Genomic DNA, 18,188 nt, shown 5'->3' with positions numbered 1-18,188 from the left:
AGCTTCTTGATTGACAACCACTCAACATGCTCAATCCAAGTTAGAGTTTTGGTGCTACTCAAATCTTTAAGTTGCAAGTAGTTTTAGACTTTGTTATTCGATACTTTCCCGGAAGTTGGAATATATTATCGCCCGTTAATCTTTACCAGGTGGTCTATACCACTGCCGTTGGTCTGTACTCCAAAAGTATATCTTCCAGTAGTCAATTTAATGGTTAGTTCTACGATTTAAATCGCGCATGTTAATGAATTTTCCACGAATATTTGGTAAAATCTATATAAAAAAAGACTGAACAATTTAAATATTAAACAGTTCGGTTGTGCATCTTATAATTCTATAGCTTCCATTGCGTACATATCCATATTTGGTTGCTAAATCCTTATTTATGAAGAATATCCAGAAAAACCGAAAACTCTTCTTTCTTTCCCCTTATCACAACATAGGCTTAAAGCAGTACGAGGACATCTTCAGACTTAAAAAGATATCTGAATTCGTGGTTTGAGTGCAAATGAGATTACTGTCCATCCAAGTCACAAATAAACAAAAATGACTATACTGTCCATTTGACCAATAGTATTTTAAGTAACATCCTGTTTAACATATTGTCATTGTGTCGTAAGTTTGTTAATTCTCATTTGTACCTTTGTCAAAAATAAAAACTAATGTACCTAGTATAAGACAACCTTCCAGAGCACTGAAGATCACCACCAGTTTTTGGTGGGGTTCGTGTTGTTTTTTAGTCATTAGTTTTCTATGTTGTCTGTTTGTCTTTTTCTTTTTAGGCCATGGCATTGTCAGGTGTTTTTTTATGTTTGAATTTGAATGTCCCTCTGGTATCTACACCCTCTTTTATAATGCTGTCCCGCATAATATCAGTGATTTTTTTTCTTTTTCTTTTGTTCTATACAATTTACTTTGATGTAACGTTTAAGTTGAAATGCTGTTCTTACCCACATCAATCAATGCGAAAATTAAAAAATTGCGTAGTATAGGGCATAGGATTGCCTAGAAAAGATAAAGGACCAACACGACAAGCCGTAATTTGTTTTTGGTGAAAATTAAACTCAACCTTCTCTTACTTAGTCAACCTAAATATTACAGCGGATTCCATTGAGTGTGTAGCCAAAGCTAACATGTCTGGTTAGCTTGCTTGTTAGCTGAACCGTGAAGTCATCGTTAGGTTAGGTAATAAATCCTACTTTAAGAATCGACTGGTCCGACAGAAAACCAATCGATCTATTTGTTGGACTATGCTACATCGTACTTCGAAAGGAGGGTACGGTATACCTGACGTAATACTGACTTCACGGTTCAGCGAAGCAAGTTAACCAAAGATATTACCTTTCACTACACACTCAATGATATCCGCTGTAAATGAGACATGGAAATTGAATGAACATGGAAAAAAAACATCGTTAATATTTAAAAGTTTATTTTGTCAATAAAATATATCACAGATATTAAAAGTTTGATGTAATAAAATTTAACATCATTAACAAAAATCTATGCTAAAACAATTTGGTCAACAAAAAGACGAACTATCACAAAGTCAGTCAAATTGTTACTGTACAGTAATTCTTTTTTAGTTCTATTTGCTTTACCAAACGGCAGTATTTCAGATAATAAAAAGAAAAGACTCTATTTATGTTAAAGAGCCATTTACGGCAAGAAATTTTTTTCAGCATCTTAGTTTCTTTCTGTCTTTACATCCTAAATTCAGCCGTAAAAAATAAAAACGCTTAACTAGAATGTACTTTGATTCTTCTTTAAATAAGCTATAATTTTAATAATGTTTACATGCGTTTCCTATAACCTTTTTTTTAAAAGCACAAATATTTAAAAAGGATAGTTTTCAGTTTAGTTCATTCCAACATCTATAGAAAATTATGAGTTTCTTCGTCCAGTTTGATATCCAATTCGAATTTATTCTGATAGAAAATAAATAGTTTCCGTTAATTGAATATTTTGTAATACTTTTTTTTTACAAAATACGACGGCTGTGTTTAAACAAAATCTGTAAAAGTTCTTAATGGAATAATTCTTAGAAAAACTATAACCATCCTTCAAAAAGCTCAAACTGTATGCTGCACGAAACTCAAACACAAAGTACGAAACTCACAAAAAATGAGGAAAAGTCGCTTAAATTGCCACTTTTCTAAATTCTCTAATATCTAGTGAAAGCTACACATTTAAATGGAACATTAATAAGAAAATAAATACAATAGATTACAAAATGTATTTCTAACAAATATATTGCAGAGAAGAAGGAATAATACTGTTTTCAAATAGATTACTATGATTATTATTGCCTTTGCTAAACAATAATAAAAAAAATATAATATTAATAAAAAAAATATTTTCACAAACAAATGATTTATTGAGCAAACAAAACAAACTCCACAAATAAACCGTGGATCAGGTGAACATTCATGCATGTATACATATAGACCAAGGGGTTAAACCAAAAGTCCACAGTTCCGTGTTACATTGTATATGTACTATTATAGAAACTGAATATGTGTTGGTGTTTTAGCCAATAACACAATAAACCGGTTGATTCAGAAAGACCAAGGATTTGTATAGTTAGACTAACTATACAAATCCTTGGAAAGACATAAGAAAAATAAAATACTCAAAGTATTCAACAATTAAGGGTAACGCATTTTTGTTAAAAAAAATCATTGAGGGTAAACTGCATTATTCTTCAAAGTATTCCAAAAGTAAACATGCATTTTTACTCAAACTCTTCCAAGAGGGTAACACGCATTTTGACTCAAAGTAATCTAAGAGAGTAACATGCATTTGTTTTATATCTGTGTATCCAAATAAGGGAAATGTCACATTTTACTAATGTTTGTTATTACTGTATGTTATTCCTTATTTGTGAGACTTTATAGAAACCTTTCATTTTGCATCATCAATTAGTACTGTATTTTGATAAATATCTATAACAATAATTTCATAAATAATAAAATTTGCTCATACCCTACGATGATCTAAATTCACAATTCAGCTACGTGTTTCAAAATATAAGCACATTTTTGACAGCACCATCTCGGCAATAAAAGTTTTTAAAAGTACAGGAAAGATCAGAAAGTACCTAGATACTCTCTTATCAAAATTTCAAAAAAGAAGAGAAAATATCAGTAATAATTTTTTTTTTCTTTTCTAACTTTGTACAAACTGATTTGTTGCACCCCAATCCATGTTGAATCTTTATTTGCCTCATGCATAAATTATACAAAAGCTATACATATTACAGTATAAATAAATTATACGGGGACAAATATTTTTAGACAGAAGGGAGGTGTAAGATAGAGAATTTCTCTTTATTGGCAATTTAAGTCATACTTGTCACATATCATAACAGAATAATCACAGAAAGTTATGAGAAATTATTTGAGGGAACAACTCCAGTTAATAGGATTGTAGCGTAGTTTCTCTCTGTCTATCCGGTCTTCTAAGAATTTGTTTTGCTTTCTCGTTTCCCAATGATCTTCCATAAACTGAAAATAAAATAAACAAAACACATTTATAATTACTGGTACAAAAAAAAATTGTTAATTTAATCTCTATCTTATTCAATCGGTATGATAACATAAAACTAGTCTATTTTATTTTTTAAATCGCAAAATAAATATCATGCATATTGCAATGCTCAAACTATGATCGGTCCTTTTGGTGATGAATTGGAACATGTTGCCTATGATTATTTGGTCGCATTGTATGCCACTCTCGAAGCTTTAGACTAAAATAAAAGCGTTGAAAAATAGCTAAGCCATAAAATGTTCATCATGTTCATAGTCTTAAATGTTTGATTACTTGCCAATCACATTTCAACTTGTGCATACGAAATGCAAATCATATTTTCAACTATTGCATGTAAAAAATCCCTGTGGTATTGATTGATGTTGTGTCACTGACATATACATGTATCCTTCACCTCATGTAATTCATATGGACATATATCCATTACACGCGTACTATACACATTATGCAGAATTCAATAGCATAATGCAGAACACGATGAAAATTGATACGAATAAATAAATATTTAATATAAACGTTACTTGTATATATTATATATTTTTAGATTATGAAGATTAAATCCAGAACGGAATAGAAATAAAGTTCCTTTAACCGATAATAGGATTAGCAAATATACTTATTCCAAAGATTTGAAAATATAAGAATTGAATGCTGTCCACGCTTCATGCAAAATGTGATCTTCACCTGCTTGCATTCGACAAAAAAAAACAGCTTTCAACTCTATAACATTAAAACATACAACCCCTTCTTTCTATAAATACATACCGTTTTATTTTGATTTCTGTATTGTTGTAAATACATGTGTTTGTTGATATATTTGTCTACGTCCTCCTTTCTACACTTGTTATCATAAGCTATAGACATAGCACTCTCCTGTGTTTTCTCTCTGTTAAATTTATTTTTTTGAAAGTCTTTATCTTGCATTTGCTGTTTTAGTGTTTCTCTAAAATGCTTCCTGAAGAAAGAAAAAGGAGCGTCTTATTATGATGTTAATAATTGAATAATAATTGAACATAAAACTCTTCTCTGTAACCAAATTATTTTCTGTTTTTCTTGACTAATATTTTTTAATTGCTTTCTTTGTACATCTCCCTCTTTGAACAAACTAGCTCTGAAACATCAAACAAAATCTAGATTTTAAGAACATATTCATTCAAACTCGATTTTTTTAGAGTAAATGTGTTTGCTACATGACCAGTGGCAAATATTTTAAGCATATGCCAGACGGACGCTAACTGAAATGCATGTACATAAAGAATAGACTGAATATGCTATATAAAGTGGATAGACCTGAACTAAGCGGTTATCATTTGGTATGTTGGTAGCAAGGAACATGCTCCTATATGTAGTACGGCTGTTAAAGACGAACTAAAAACAAACATGCGGCAAATACTTATACAGTTTAAGCAACAAAACAGACACAGCTCCGATCCAACTAAAAATAAGTCTGTCTGTCGGTAACAATTATATTCAAATACAGCAAAGTAACCATTAGAATCTAAGTCAATTGAAATAAGATATATATATAATCAGAGATTTATAAATATATATCATAGGGAAAGTGTTCCAATTAGCATCCCACGGAATAAACTGGTTTTTTTTCTCTCTATTTTGGCCTTTTGCTTGGATGGGGTATGAAACGTTTTTCCTAAAGGTTCTTGCTACTGTACTTTTTTAAAAACAAAATACTTTTTTTTTGTCTAGTGCATATAAATAATTCAATCAAATGGCTGAACATTGTTATCTATAAAGATAATATTTATGTTATTCTTATGTTTGCATTAAATATCAGCTTCATGGAAGAAAAATTGTCGATTTTCATTCAATTCTGCAGTTATTTAATCCTTTATACTGTCTTAACCGGAACTTGATACTGATATACAAGCTTCCAATGTTTTTCGATTGATCAGATATCGTTTCCTGCTAAAATCTCTAATGAATCGATTTTAAACTAATATGCATTGTAACATTATGTATTAAAAATATATTTTCAAGTCTTGTGATATAATCCGGTGAACTTCTTTAGAAATTTAAGGATAATGACAAGTGCCAAGTAAACAAGTGCAATCCTAATTTTCAATGATTAAATCAGAGTTTAAAAAAATATGGCATTGTGTTGAATACGCAATGCGATAAAAGGGAAAACATATATCTTTTATATTCTTTTATTTATATTTTAATTGTTGATTAGTTACCAATACTATAATCTGGGTTCCTGTCGGAAGAACAAAACACGATAGAAAGCTCTCGTCTGCTAAACATTGGTGCATTCCAATATTTTGGTTTTCTAAATTTGTTTGAGGTTAAACGGCCTTACAAATTAATCACAGACCTTATTACCAAAATTACACTTTAAGTTACATAAACACATGTATAGATCTAACATGTTATTTCACAGATCACCACATTTGGGTTTTAATAATAAGAATCAGATTTGAAATCTTATAGATAAGAGACAGATTTTAAATTACATGTCACAGTGAACAATAGTGATTGTCCTTTATTCAAATTACAAGATTTACTATACTGATGACACCATTTAAAATCGACACTAGCTGTTGGTCCGAGACCACCATTGTCGTCCCTTGATTTTATAGTCCCTAGTGTTGACAGTGGGTTACTTGCCATTAATTTTTATACCCCTTCCAAATTTATTTCTCCATGTTCACTGCCTCAAATTGCAAGAAGGGGGATGAAATTACACTGTAAAAAAATTTGGGTCCAGAATTTTAAAGGAAAGTAGTGATTTGGTCCAGCTGAAAAAGGTTGAAAATGAGCACTTCGGAAGCTGTCAAAAGATTTCAAGACGCCCTAAACATAAAATTGTCCATATTTTGAGTTAGAGACGATGAAGTTTTCTATAAATTTGATATAATTTGTCCCAAAAGTAGTACAACACACTGTAAAAGTTTCTTTGAGAAAGCGCAGGTGGGATTTTTTTTATTTTCATTTATGTTCTAAAAGAAATGCACTACGAATTAATTGTGTTCTCGGACCTGTTTTGACGGCATTCAGTTACCGTTATATAATTATTTGAACACTTAGTATTTCTGTTTTAATTAGACAAGTTGGTCACAGTGTAATTCTGTGGAATGTTAATCATTTTCTTGTTTTTATGTGTTTGTGCGTGTGTATGGTGTGTTCGTGTGAAGTCTTCTGTGCATGTAGTCATGTCTGAAACCAAACATGTCACAAAGAAAAATACCATTTCCCAAACTGAAGGACCAAACAAAAGCTCGTAGCCATGGCCATTGAACGTCGCCTTAGAATGTTTGGAGAACATTTCCTCTAAAGTTTGGGACAATATCTTTAATGTTTTCCTTCGAAATCTTCCATTCACTTAGTATGTTTTTGATTTCTTGAATATATACTAAGATATTTCAGTTTTTAATCAGGTTTTCTGAAGACATGAGAGATACACATGTAGTATTACAACTCAATATGCAAGCTTAGCTATAACTCTATGTTTTGCGTTTACCACAGTCCCATGCAGTTGTCTGTGATTGCATTATATTGTGTGGATAGATAGAGGGATGACTCTTGATACAATTTTACTCTTCCTGTATTATACATTGTATGTCCTTGTAGCTCTTGTCGTCAATAAAAAGGAGGCAAATGAAGAGTCCTTTTGCTATAATTTTGAGACATTGTGAAATTAAACATAATGTCTCTTGGTTGATTTTTTTTTAGTTTGCTGAAGTCCGCCTTAGCGTAGTTATGTTTTCACTTTTTGTCAATGAATTACTTTTAATTACTACTTCTGATTTGTTATACTGACGTGACCTTATAACTTTATAAAATGTTCCGCTATTCTTTTCTAAATGGCACTGTAATCGTCACTTAAATTAAAATGTGACAAAATTAACACTCAAAACATTACCAACCTATAAACGAATTAAATTGGATTAAGTTACTCAAGAATTTAAGACAACTTGGTTACCAACACACAACAAACTTTCAAATAAAAGATTAAGTCAATCGTGAAAGAAAGTAATTCAATTTTCAATTTAAGCTAGCTTCACTATATACCTCACACTTCTTGGTATATTAATCTTTTCAAAAGAACCCAGGTATGACTACTCTCCTAAATGAAGGTTATATAGATCATAAAGAATGTTTTTAAGATATGAAATCATTTGTGAAAATGTTTACATTTAATGGGATGATTTCTTTGAAGAAGATAGTTGAAAAGTCTATACCCATTACACTACCAATAACCTTTTTACAAAACGTGTTTAAAATAAAAATGTGTCAGATGAAAGATGAAAGCTTTATGAAGTATTTACGATGCATTCAATTAAGAAGTATACTATGTATAGATCAGAATATTTATGAACTTCTGAACAAATTTATGAGAATAGAGACTTTTTGGCGATTCTGTAACTGCAGTTCAAGGACTAAATTGAGTTTGGCCCCAAGAAAAAACTTGAATATAAAATAACGGTTATATATCTTAGTTTTTGCCATCAGGCAAGGCTATATATTGAACTCATACTAAAGCGGAACGGCCAATCGGCTGTGCGGGATTTATAAATACGCAGCCACGTCTGTTGGGATTTGGAAGTTAAATCTTATGCTTCTTTTAGTGGGAGTGCCACACTCTCTATTTGTTGAATAACCTTTGTGGTTATTATTTTTACGTGTCCTTATGATATATGTGCGAAGCAAAATTGTTGCCATTATCCAGCACACCCTCAATACCATTGACATTAAAAGTTCCGCCATCCACCCCGGTTTGTAAATTTTGCAGAATCTACCCTTAAATCAATTGTCTTGAATATGCATATAAAAAGTGCCACTTATACATAATGATAAAACGATGTTATGGAGCGGTGACGGTTTTCTGGCAGAGAATCTACATATAAAAGCGAATATATTAGATTCGTCTTGTAGTTTATTTTCATAAGTAAATGTTATCTGCTATAAAAACCAAATTTTCCCTTCATATTCATTTTTCTGTACATATTTATTTGAACTACATGCATGTAGTTATACAAGTCTTAAGACTATGTGAACCTGTAGATACTGGATAAAAATAGTTCTTTTCTCTCGTAACACGTCATTCGATTGACAAAAAAACAAACATAACAAAATAATTGATTACAAAAATTACAGCATAACCAACTTATATTATATAATTCTTATAATCTCACATTGACTTTTGTTAAAATTGTTTGATAAATAAACATTTACTTATTTCAAAATTTGTAACCCCGCCTTTTTATTGGTATGTATTGATAAGTCATGGTTTAATGCAAGATTTATATTTTCTTCAAACATTCTGTCACGAAATGTTGTGATAATATTTAAATGTTATCTTGACGTTTTGATTTCACAGAAATATAAATGTCTATGTAACTAAAATTTACCCTGTTGACATAAAGTAATTTATAGATACAAGAAACATTTATAATAATTTATTACAGTGTTTAAATAATCTTTTATTGGTGTTTTTCTAATGGAAGTTTTTTTTCTCACAAAGTTCACTTTAAAGTCCTTTATTCTCAATAAATACATTTGTAATATCGGCCACTGCACTCACAGATACTTACAATAATGCGGTTTGGTAGTTGAAAAAAATCAAAATATGCAATTTTATGTAAACTTTCTTGTTCCTTCTTTGTTGAAACCGTATTCAATAATGAACAATTACCACCATAACGTATTACAATGTTACATGAAATTCAAAAAATGGGATTTCGGAAACAAGTTTAGATAAATCCGTCTACCAATTTTGTTACTTTTAAAGTGTACTAAAGTCTTAGTTTAACTTATTATTATTGTATATCATACTTAGATTATTGCGAGGTTAAATAGAAATATACAGACTACAAAAAACCCTTTCAAGGACACATAAAACTTTCATGAATAATAATGATCTATCCTTTGCTATGCATATCAACAGATATATATAAGAACTAAATGACACGTAATCTTCTTAAATTTAAAAACACCATTCATCTTCATAAAATATAACGATCAGATAAAAAAATAATACTTTCAAAATAAAAGAGACTATCTAAGTAATTATATTGAACTTGAACTGTTTTTTAAATACATCTAATAAAATTGTAATTATAAGGCGATAGTCGCTAAATATATATGTCTCTACATGTATTTGTTTAGGAGAGGTGGCGTAAATATCCAAATTTCCCCAAGTTACTAACTTGTCATTTAAAATTTAACCAGATCTTTTAACTTCAAGGGGGTATACATTAAAATTAAAGTATTGCATGTTTTAATAGACACATAAGTCTTTGATCGATATAATTTACGATTTTATCGACATGAAAAATTAAGATGTACTGCCATAAATATAGGTCCTCAATTCAACAGTTGCGTATACTTAATTTGCACTGACTGGCTTTATGGTGGAACATTCCTCCTCAAGTTTTATTTTATTTTCCATATAAAGTCCTGAATATGCCAATATTACGTATATAAGCGTAGCAAATATAAAGAATTCAAAAGAAAAAAAATATCAACAAAAATGAAGGATGTATACAATGTAGCTACGTTTTTCTTTTATATCACTTCGGCAGATCTTAATGAATTATATAGGAACACTTGGAAATTTAAAGAAATTTGGTATTAGTATATATAATTTTTTTTATCATTATGATGCAATGATTATCAAGCTTCAAATTTGAATAGGGAATACGTGTACAGTATACTTCAGTAAAACAGAAAATAAATGAAAAACTATCAACGAGATATGAAGAGCTCAAAGAATATTCTTGAATCTGAAACCGTTTCAAGTCTAGACAAAATGTATTTTCTCTCAGTCAAATAATGACAGCAGGACAAACTGCATTTAATTGTGACTTCAAAAGCATTTTAAATTCGTTTAGTTTCGAAAGTAAACACACTATTGGTTTATGTTACTTCAATCGAAAAAATGGAATAAAGTATTAAAAGACCGGATTTTTCTGCTGTTAAAGAGACGCATAAAACTAACTTCATGGGCCGATAAACCCGGACCCAGTCTCGCTCTTTTGAAGATCGTGCAATTTTTTGTAGGTGAACATCCAGTTGAATTAGGTTCTGCTATTTATGATTTTTTAGAATTGCCATTGTAAAAATCTTCTATGAAAAGTTATACATTTAGAATATTGACAATAAATCTTCTAGTTAACATATTAATTCAATGAGTTGGAATAAATATAAGTCTATTGCATCGCTTAAGAAAACAGTCGGTGCTTACATATTGTCGGTGCATAGACAAAGCTGTAATTTCTTAATCTTTTGGACGGATAATAACTTTATATGATTTAACTATTCGAATCGATAATACAAAAAAATCTCAATTAATCGTGCATTGTTCCTGGTATCGATTGGAACGAAATCTGATCGATGCTTCTTCCCTAGAAACAAAAAGGCTATAGATTGCCTCGTTAACGGTTTTTCAAATATTTAAGTTTCTGAAGTACCTATTGAATTTTTGCGTAGATAATCTAAAGCATTCTATTTTCCTCTAGGATTATGTGTCGCACAGGAAATCGATTTTTTGTGTGAAGGAATTTACATTTTGAAATCATTTTCGTTGAAATTTGATTCCAGTTATTGTAAATGACTAGCAGTTCGATATTGAACTTCTTTAATAATAATTCAAGGTTCAATTAAAATATGTATTTTTCTCTCCAGTATCGTTCTTTGTTTAAAGTTTCTACAGCAATCGAATGTTTATTTACATGCACGTTGCACTTGTAAGTAAAGCAATTAACTGGTATCACAGTGTCACCAAAAGAACTTCTCAAGTTATTCTTTATTGGAAAAAAAAGGAGTAATTGTCACATTTTTGAAAGACACCGTATGAAGAATAGACATTCATTCTTATATATTTGCCATAAACGATTCTCATTTTAATGAAATATAGTGCCAACTTCTAGATTTACATTTACACTATAGCTGCTTTTGAATGTTTTACATGCATCGCCAGAACTAAAAAAAAAACCAATTATTCCTGAAATGTTATAGATCAATATTGCTTACTAGAAGAAAGAATCAACTGTACTTTATTTTCTCAGTAATTCATAAAAAAATAGATTAATTTGGTTTTTCTCAATGTCATTTGACAAGTATCTAAGATTTTAAGAGGTTGTTATTTACATAAATTTCTTAATGTACAACGAGCGAGAAATTATAATAATTATTTTATTTTCTTATCTGTTGCTGTGCGAAGTATAAAGAAATTAAACTGAACAGTCCGAATGAAAAATTTAAATGCAATGTCTAATGTAAAGGATTTATATGACTTTCAATACGAAAAACCATTGCAACACATTTCGAAGGGTGCATTTTGTACGACTCTTTCCAGTATAACTTTTGATAGAAGGAGCTTGAATTCTCTCTTCACGTATTCGTCCCGCTCGACGAAATTTGTAGCACCTAAATCGTCTCCTGTATATGCATGAAATATGTGTCACTGGACGCTTAGCAAAACAATCAATTCATAATTTAATATTGCAGATTTTGCAACCTTGCAAACTGTTCGTTAGCAAGTTCATATTTTAGTTTTCAAAAACTATAAGTACATTTCTAAATATTATTACTGTTGATTCAGTCATTCAAAGACATACATGTAGATTGCAATTATTTCAATTAAATAAGTTTGTCCATTGTTTGCTTTGTTCTTGAGGGTGTTCTCCGACATCAATAGTTCGCCAGATTAAATACTTGAACGAAGTATATTTATACTTATATACAATACAGTCTTATACTTAATATATGTATGTCTGAATCTTACCAATAATTTTATTTGAAATGATTTATTTTTTTATTTATTCGTCATGAATGATTCAATTAAAATGTTGCACAGTTCATGTTTTTTTTTATCTCTTAACATTTAAGTGCAGAAAAAGAAAAGATCTGATAATAACTTTAATAGGTGTTAGTCCAAATATTTGTTTAAGACCCTTGTCAAAACCAGTAGCTACATATTTTGAACATCTGTGAAGCTTTTAACTACTTTTCATACTTTTTTATATTCCGCAGACTGACATTTACGTACATTTTCTTCATTAAAATTTTATTAGACAGTTGTTTCATTGGAAATACAGGCATTCATACCATTTGTATATTTTAATCCTGAATATTTTGTAAATTTATATATTATCGATGTACTCTAGACTTGACCCGAGAAATGGGTTATGAATTGATTGACTTACATCCAGTGACAAATATTTCTATTTCATACATGTTTAAAACGAAAAAAATATGACAACTAATACAATAGGTATGTTCTACAATAAGTGTCGAAGGGTTTCAAGGCCAAAATATTCTTATGTTTACGTATAAAATGTGTGTGTGTGGGGGGTGGGGGGGGGGAGAGAGGAGAAGTATTGTGAATAGGGACATACACTAAGCCTTACAAAAGGCCGCCTATGGATTTATCAGAGTTATTCTTCAACTTTGAGATAGAGTGGCTCTCCCTCTCTCTCTCTCTTTCTCTATTTTATATATTAATGTATATATACGAGGTATCGTGTAACACCTTATTCTGATCTAACTTGGGTTTTGAAGTTATATATCCTGCCTCGCAAGACGGTCTCACTTTGGCAAGGGATTTGTTACCGATGAAATGAAAACCTTTCTTTACCCAATTTGCCAAATCATCCTTCATTTTGGTCGGTATTTTAGAAGAAGGGTAAATATTATAATGAAATAAACTTAAACGAACACTGTTAGTTGCATTGGGGTTTTAGTCTCTTTTCGGTCTTTTAAAAAATAACTTTTATATGAATTTAAGATGGCTGAAATGACGAAAATAAACATACGCATACGTATATGTAAATACAGTCAATTCCATATCTTAAATACTAAGTTACAACACTCTAATGTGATATCTGAAGTTTATCATTATTCCAAATTTTATAAAAAGATGGATTAAAGTGGATTAACTACTGACATTAAATTTCAAACAGTTAGCACTAACCATGGTATTTACAAAACGAAATATTAACTGTGTACTCTTATTAAAGGTAAATTTTACATTTAAATTTTAGAGTTTATAAGTTAGTTAAAATGTCTCAAGTAGTCAGTGTTATCAAAGTTTGGCTAGAAATTGATCTTTACGATAAGTGTTCGTCATGTGCTCCTGGGGAGGGTCAAATACATATCTAGGTAGAAAAAGATATACGCTTAAAACCACATAATTTATCGTGACTTGTGTTAAATTTCAATTCTTTTGTTTGAATGTTTTAATTTAAAATTTGTCAATTTAAAACCCTTTTGTAAGTAATGATATTAAAATGTGCTAAATCTAAACAGTTATAGATGTTAGCAACACCGTATATATTTTAATGAGATTAAATACTCAATAGAAAATTGAAATAACATATACTTCAACGGGTATGGCGTATATATATTTCTACATGTGTTGAAGTGTCTTTTGTAACTTTAAAATTTACAAATCTTTAACTGAAATGTTTTGAAAAGAACGAAACGCATGTCTTGATGAAATGACTTGCCGGTGTAAGAAAGATTTTAAGGTCTTCAGAATATGTGTGTGTACGAAATTCATATCGCGGTTGCGCTTAGAAAGTTTTCTTTAAAATGAAAATTCATATATGTTCATTTTCCCCAACTCGTAAGCAATCACTGTCTCAATTCACAAGTGCATGAGTGTGGGTTTTGATAAGTTGATTATTCGGGTTAAATTTTTATTACTGGTCACGGCTTTTGATACGTAAATGATTACACGTACGTGATTTTTAACACTTTACTTGTTTAGTTACAATACTTTTTGATTTTTACTTCTATAAAAATAATTTTTGATTACACGATTATCTGATAACCTGACCATGACAGACTTAACTTGATTCCTTAAAAATTTGACACTGTTTAACTTTTTACATCGCACGCACATTACAGCGGCATCACTTTCAAACCTGTCTTATTAAGATATTGTGACGGAATAGTTCGAATATCAATTTGTTATTTGCTAGCATATTCCAGTGAGTTTATATTAAATGTACACCTAACCCATTTGCACATCTCAAATGACCTTGAAGATTAAAAACAAATTGAATGCGATGATTATAACCTTAATAGATTTGTTATGTAATATGTAAAACGTAATGTATTAAACAGAGTCTTATTAATGCACATTCACGTTATGTACATACACATTAACATTATAAGCACAACAGATATACATAGAGAGGGCTGGTGTATTTGATAAAATTATTGGAAAATAAATATGATCTGGAAGTACTTTTCACAAAATATTTCATAAACTGATTGAAAATATGACGAGTAAAGGGGTGGTACATGTACCTCCTTTTCCATTATGAGATGATAACCATATTAAATTCTTGAAAATAACAAACAAAATATAGCAAAGGAACAGTATCTATAGTGGAGTTCTTCGTCTTGAAAGGGGCTGCAAAGTTTCAATCTGAACCGAAAAGCTAACACCCTATATGAGAACCATGACAGTTCCCTTAATGCTTAATGGTACAGTTCCATGGACTTTATATAATAAATCAATAAATAGTAGATAAAAATGGTGAAATTTTCCTATAAAAACCAACATTCGTTGCCCACAAAAAAGTCATCCTACATACCTATATTGTTCCTTCTCTGCAGGTTGGCCATAAAAAGGTTTTGACCACGCTGAGTGATATCTCTGATGCTCTCTCTGTTGCATCATAATCCTTCGTGCCTCATTGTGCCAATGTTGGTCTACTGTTTCCCAAGCCATGTTTATCCTCTTCTTAGGAGGAGGAGGTGACAATGGATTAATCCTCTGTGGTATACGCACAAGTTCCATAGAGGTTGAGAGTTCTCTTGGAGGATAAGGTCCGAATGAATTGGTAGATAGTGATGCTGATAAAGTCCGAGGACATTTTGTTGGAACTGGCGTACTTATTGGTGATATTTTTGGCAGTGTTGTTGTAGACATTTTGAAGTATATTTACACGAGACCCTAAGTCACAAATCTGAGGAATGAATCAAAAGATCAATTGAAATATGTACACATGTAATTCAAGTAACGTTCTTTGATAATGTGAATTTAATACATATACGCGATCCTTTAGTCAGGTAAATTTCAAGAGTCAAATCTTAAGTTATTTATTCTATACAATTATGTCACCGCGTTTTTCACTCCACTCCCTCGAAGGAAAAATTGTTGAAATCGATGTCTGGTATCTGACGACTTTTTCAAATTATAACCTAATTTAAAAGACACTTTGTATAGTTTTACAGTCACAGGAATAATTTTCTTTCATTAGGTTCAATTATGTCATCGTTTCCTTTTCTTTTCATCCCGTACAAAAATTGATTTCAGCATGTTAAATTATAATGTTTATATTCGGCCTTTAAAGCAGATCTTTAGAGAAGATCAGACATATTTGTTTGCAACCATTCAAGTTAAATAATGAATGTTTAATGCACTTTAATATTATTCAAACATTGTTCAATTTGTTCAGATAGACTATATATACATTTATATTAAATATGAATTAAAATTCAATACATATTTAAACTTAAATATCATCTGCTAGTTTAAACGACGATGTATAGGAATCTTTCGCGTCTATGAACAATTAAAAATACAACGAAACAAAACAAATTAAAGCTCTACATACCTGTAAAAGTTAACATATATATCCAGATTTTTACATTTTTTTCAAATTATCACCATTTTCATATCTAAACTTTTCGCATGTTGAGTTTCACAGTTGGTCACATGATAATTCGTACGTCGCTACGGAGATACGAGTAAGCCTCGTTTGTGTAATACATTCAATTGTCAAAAAGTTGATCCGTTTTAAAACGGGTAGGATTACTGTTTTTATATGTATAGTATTTATTTAATATTTGTGGAAGGCAATTAGTGAAGCTATTCAAAAGAGAATTACCTTTTACCTGTAAAAACTTAGGTATATCATTTTACCTTTAGTGAAAAGAAAGGTTTTAAGAGATCGATATTGAAAAATCACTAACAGATATGAAGTACAAAATTGCGTGTGATAGCGTTGATTATCCAGAGCTTATTAAATCAATTAATTACACTAATTAAATTAATTAGCGTAATTACGTCATGCAGGAAGGAAATAAAATACACCATTGTTTTATGATGAAAATGCTCGCAACGTTGTAAAACAAGTTGATGCTTAATTGAGAAAAATTTTAACAGTATTTTTGTTAATTGTCTGTTACACCTAAACTAATATTTTTCGATTTATTTCATCATCTTATTATTTCAAAGATCGTAATAGAAATTTAATAATTGAATACATTAGATTTATTCTACCAAGAATCTTTGAGGAAGTTTCCCTGTTTGATCAGTTTTTTTCTTATCTTTTCAGATGTTTTAATCGTATCGATATGCATCAAATATTTGCCAATTTACATTTAAAAACAAACAACAATCTATCAATTTTACCTCTGGTTGTTCTTTTAAGTGGAATAAGCTACGACTATGAAATCATTTTTTTTTCAAACACTCAGTAGAACAGCGGAATAACGGAAAACAATTCTGCTATAATTATCAGTCAGTTTTGTTCAATTTTGTTTGAAAATTGGAAGGAAAAACATTGCGATTATACGTTCTTGTCTTTTGTGTATTTATATCGGGTCACATGACTATGCACTGGCATTTGTCGGAGGTCATCTCAATGGCTTAGTTAGATAACATCTAGTCTAATACACACGCGAAATACTGATACATTATATCGAGTCCATGGATTGCTTATTGTTTCTGTTGGACTTTTTGTAATTTGATGATTCGTTTTATAATGTTATTATATATTAAATTATATGTGAAAACTTGAGTAAATCACTAATTATGAATTTGGCAGTTAATAAGTAATACGTCAACGAGATATGAAACGGTAATACGTCAACGAGATATTGAAAGATAAAACGTCAACGACATATCAAATAATTGTATGTCAAGGACATATTTAAAATTGATAAAACGTCAACGAGATATCAATGTTCACGGAAATACGCCAAAAATATATCAAACGGTGATCAATACGTCAGTGATGTCCCAAACGATATGCAACTGCGTTTTTATGATATTAAACGATTTATGTGAATGACAGAGCAAATGGTAATACGTCAATGAGATATCAACGGTATTGCGTCAAAAATATATCAAACAGTAATATGTTAAAGAAATATCAAACGATAATTATGTTAACGAGATATCAACGATAATACGTCTATTGGATATCACACGGCCATACATCAACGGGATATCAAATAGTAATATTGCAATTAGATAACGACGGTAAACGTCAATAGGGTATCAAACGTTTTTTATAAGTCAACGAGATATCAAACGATCATACGTCAACGATATCCCAATTAGGAATACGTCAACCAGATATTAAACAGTAATATGTCAGTGAGATATCAAACGGTAATGCTTTTATAGGATATTAAACGATTTAGGTCAATTAGATGTCAACGGTACCGGTATAACTTTAATAAGATATCAAACACCAAGACTTCCATTAGATATCAAAAGGTAATATTTCAATTAGATATCGACGGTAAAACGTTAACTGGATATCAAACGTTAATAGGTCAACGAGATATCAATCGATAATACGTCAGTGATGTTCCAAACGGTAATACGTCAACAAGACTTCAAACGGTAACAAGTCAGCGAGATGTTTTCA

The 18,188-nt window shown here is 30.4% G+C and overlaps 1 protein-coding gene across 1 annotated transcript; it reads right to left on the bottom strand.

Annotated features, from left to right (window-relative positions):
• Positions 1–1,415: 1,415 nt before the first annotated feature.
• On the bottom strand, positions 1,416–16,432 carry LOC134720799 (uncharacterized). Its single transcript, XM_063583315.1, has 4 exons — positions 16,143–16,432; positions 15,117–15,491; positions 4,315–4,504; positions 1,416–3,506 (listed from the first exon to the last, which is right to left on the bottom strand). Exons 2-4 carry the CDS (start codon positions 15,452–15,454, stop codon positions 3,396–3,398), a joined length of 639 nt encoding a protein of 212 aa, XP_063439385.1. The 5' UTR covers positions 15,455–15,491; positions 16,143–16,432; the 3' UTR covers positions 1,416–3,395.
• Between the last annotated feature and the right edge of the window lie 1,756 nt (positions 16,433–18,188).

This window comes from Mytilus trossulus, chromosome 1 (genome assembly GCF_036588685.1).
Source record: "Mytilus trossulus isolate FHL-02 chromosome 1, PNRI_Mtr1.1.1.hap1, whole genome shotgun sequence".
NCBI classification, from domain to species: domain Eukaryota; kingdom Metazoa; phylum Mollusca; class Bivalvia; order Mytilida; family Mytilidae; genus Mytilus; species Mytilus trossulus.
The sequence above is the reverse complement of the archived record's forward strand: the minus strand, read 5'-3'. Positions and strand labels throughout refer to the sequence as shown.

What these genes read in the sequence shown, in the direction of transcription:
- LOC134720799 (XM_063583315.1), bottom strand. Translation starts at nt 15,454, where the DNA reads ATGTCTACAACAACACTGCCAAAAATATCACCAATAAGTACGCCAGTT. An exon ending in GCAGAGAAGGAACAATATAG is followed by an intron (nt 4,505 to 15,116) that starts GTATGTAGGATG and finishes TTCTTTCTTCAG; the next exon opens with GAAGCATTTTAGAGAAACAC. An exon ending in ACAGAAATCAAAATAAAACG is followed by an intron (nt 3,507 to 4,314) that starts GTATGTATTTAT and finishes TTTTATTTTCAG; the next exon opens with TTTATGGAAGATCATTGGGA.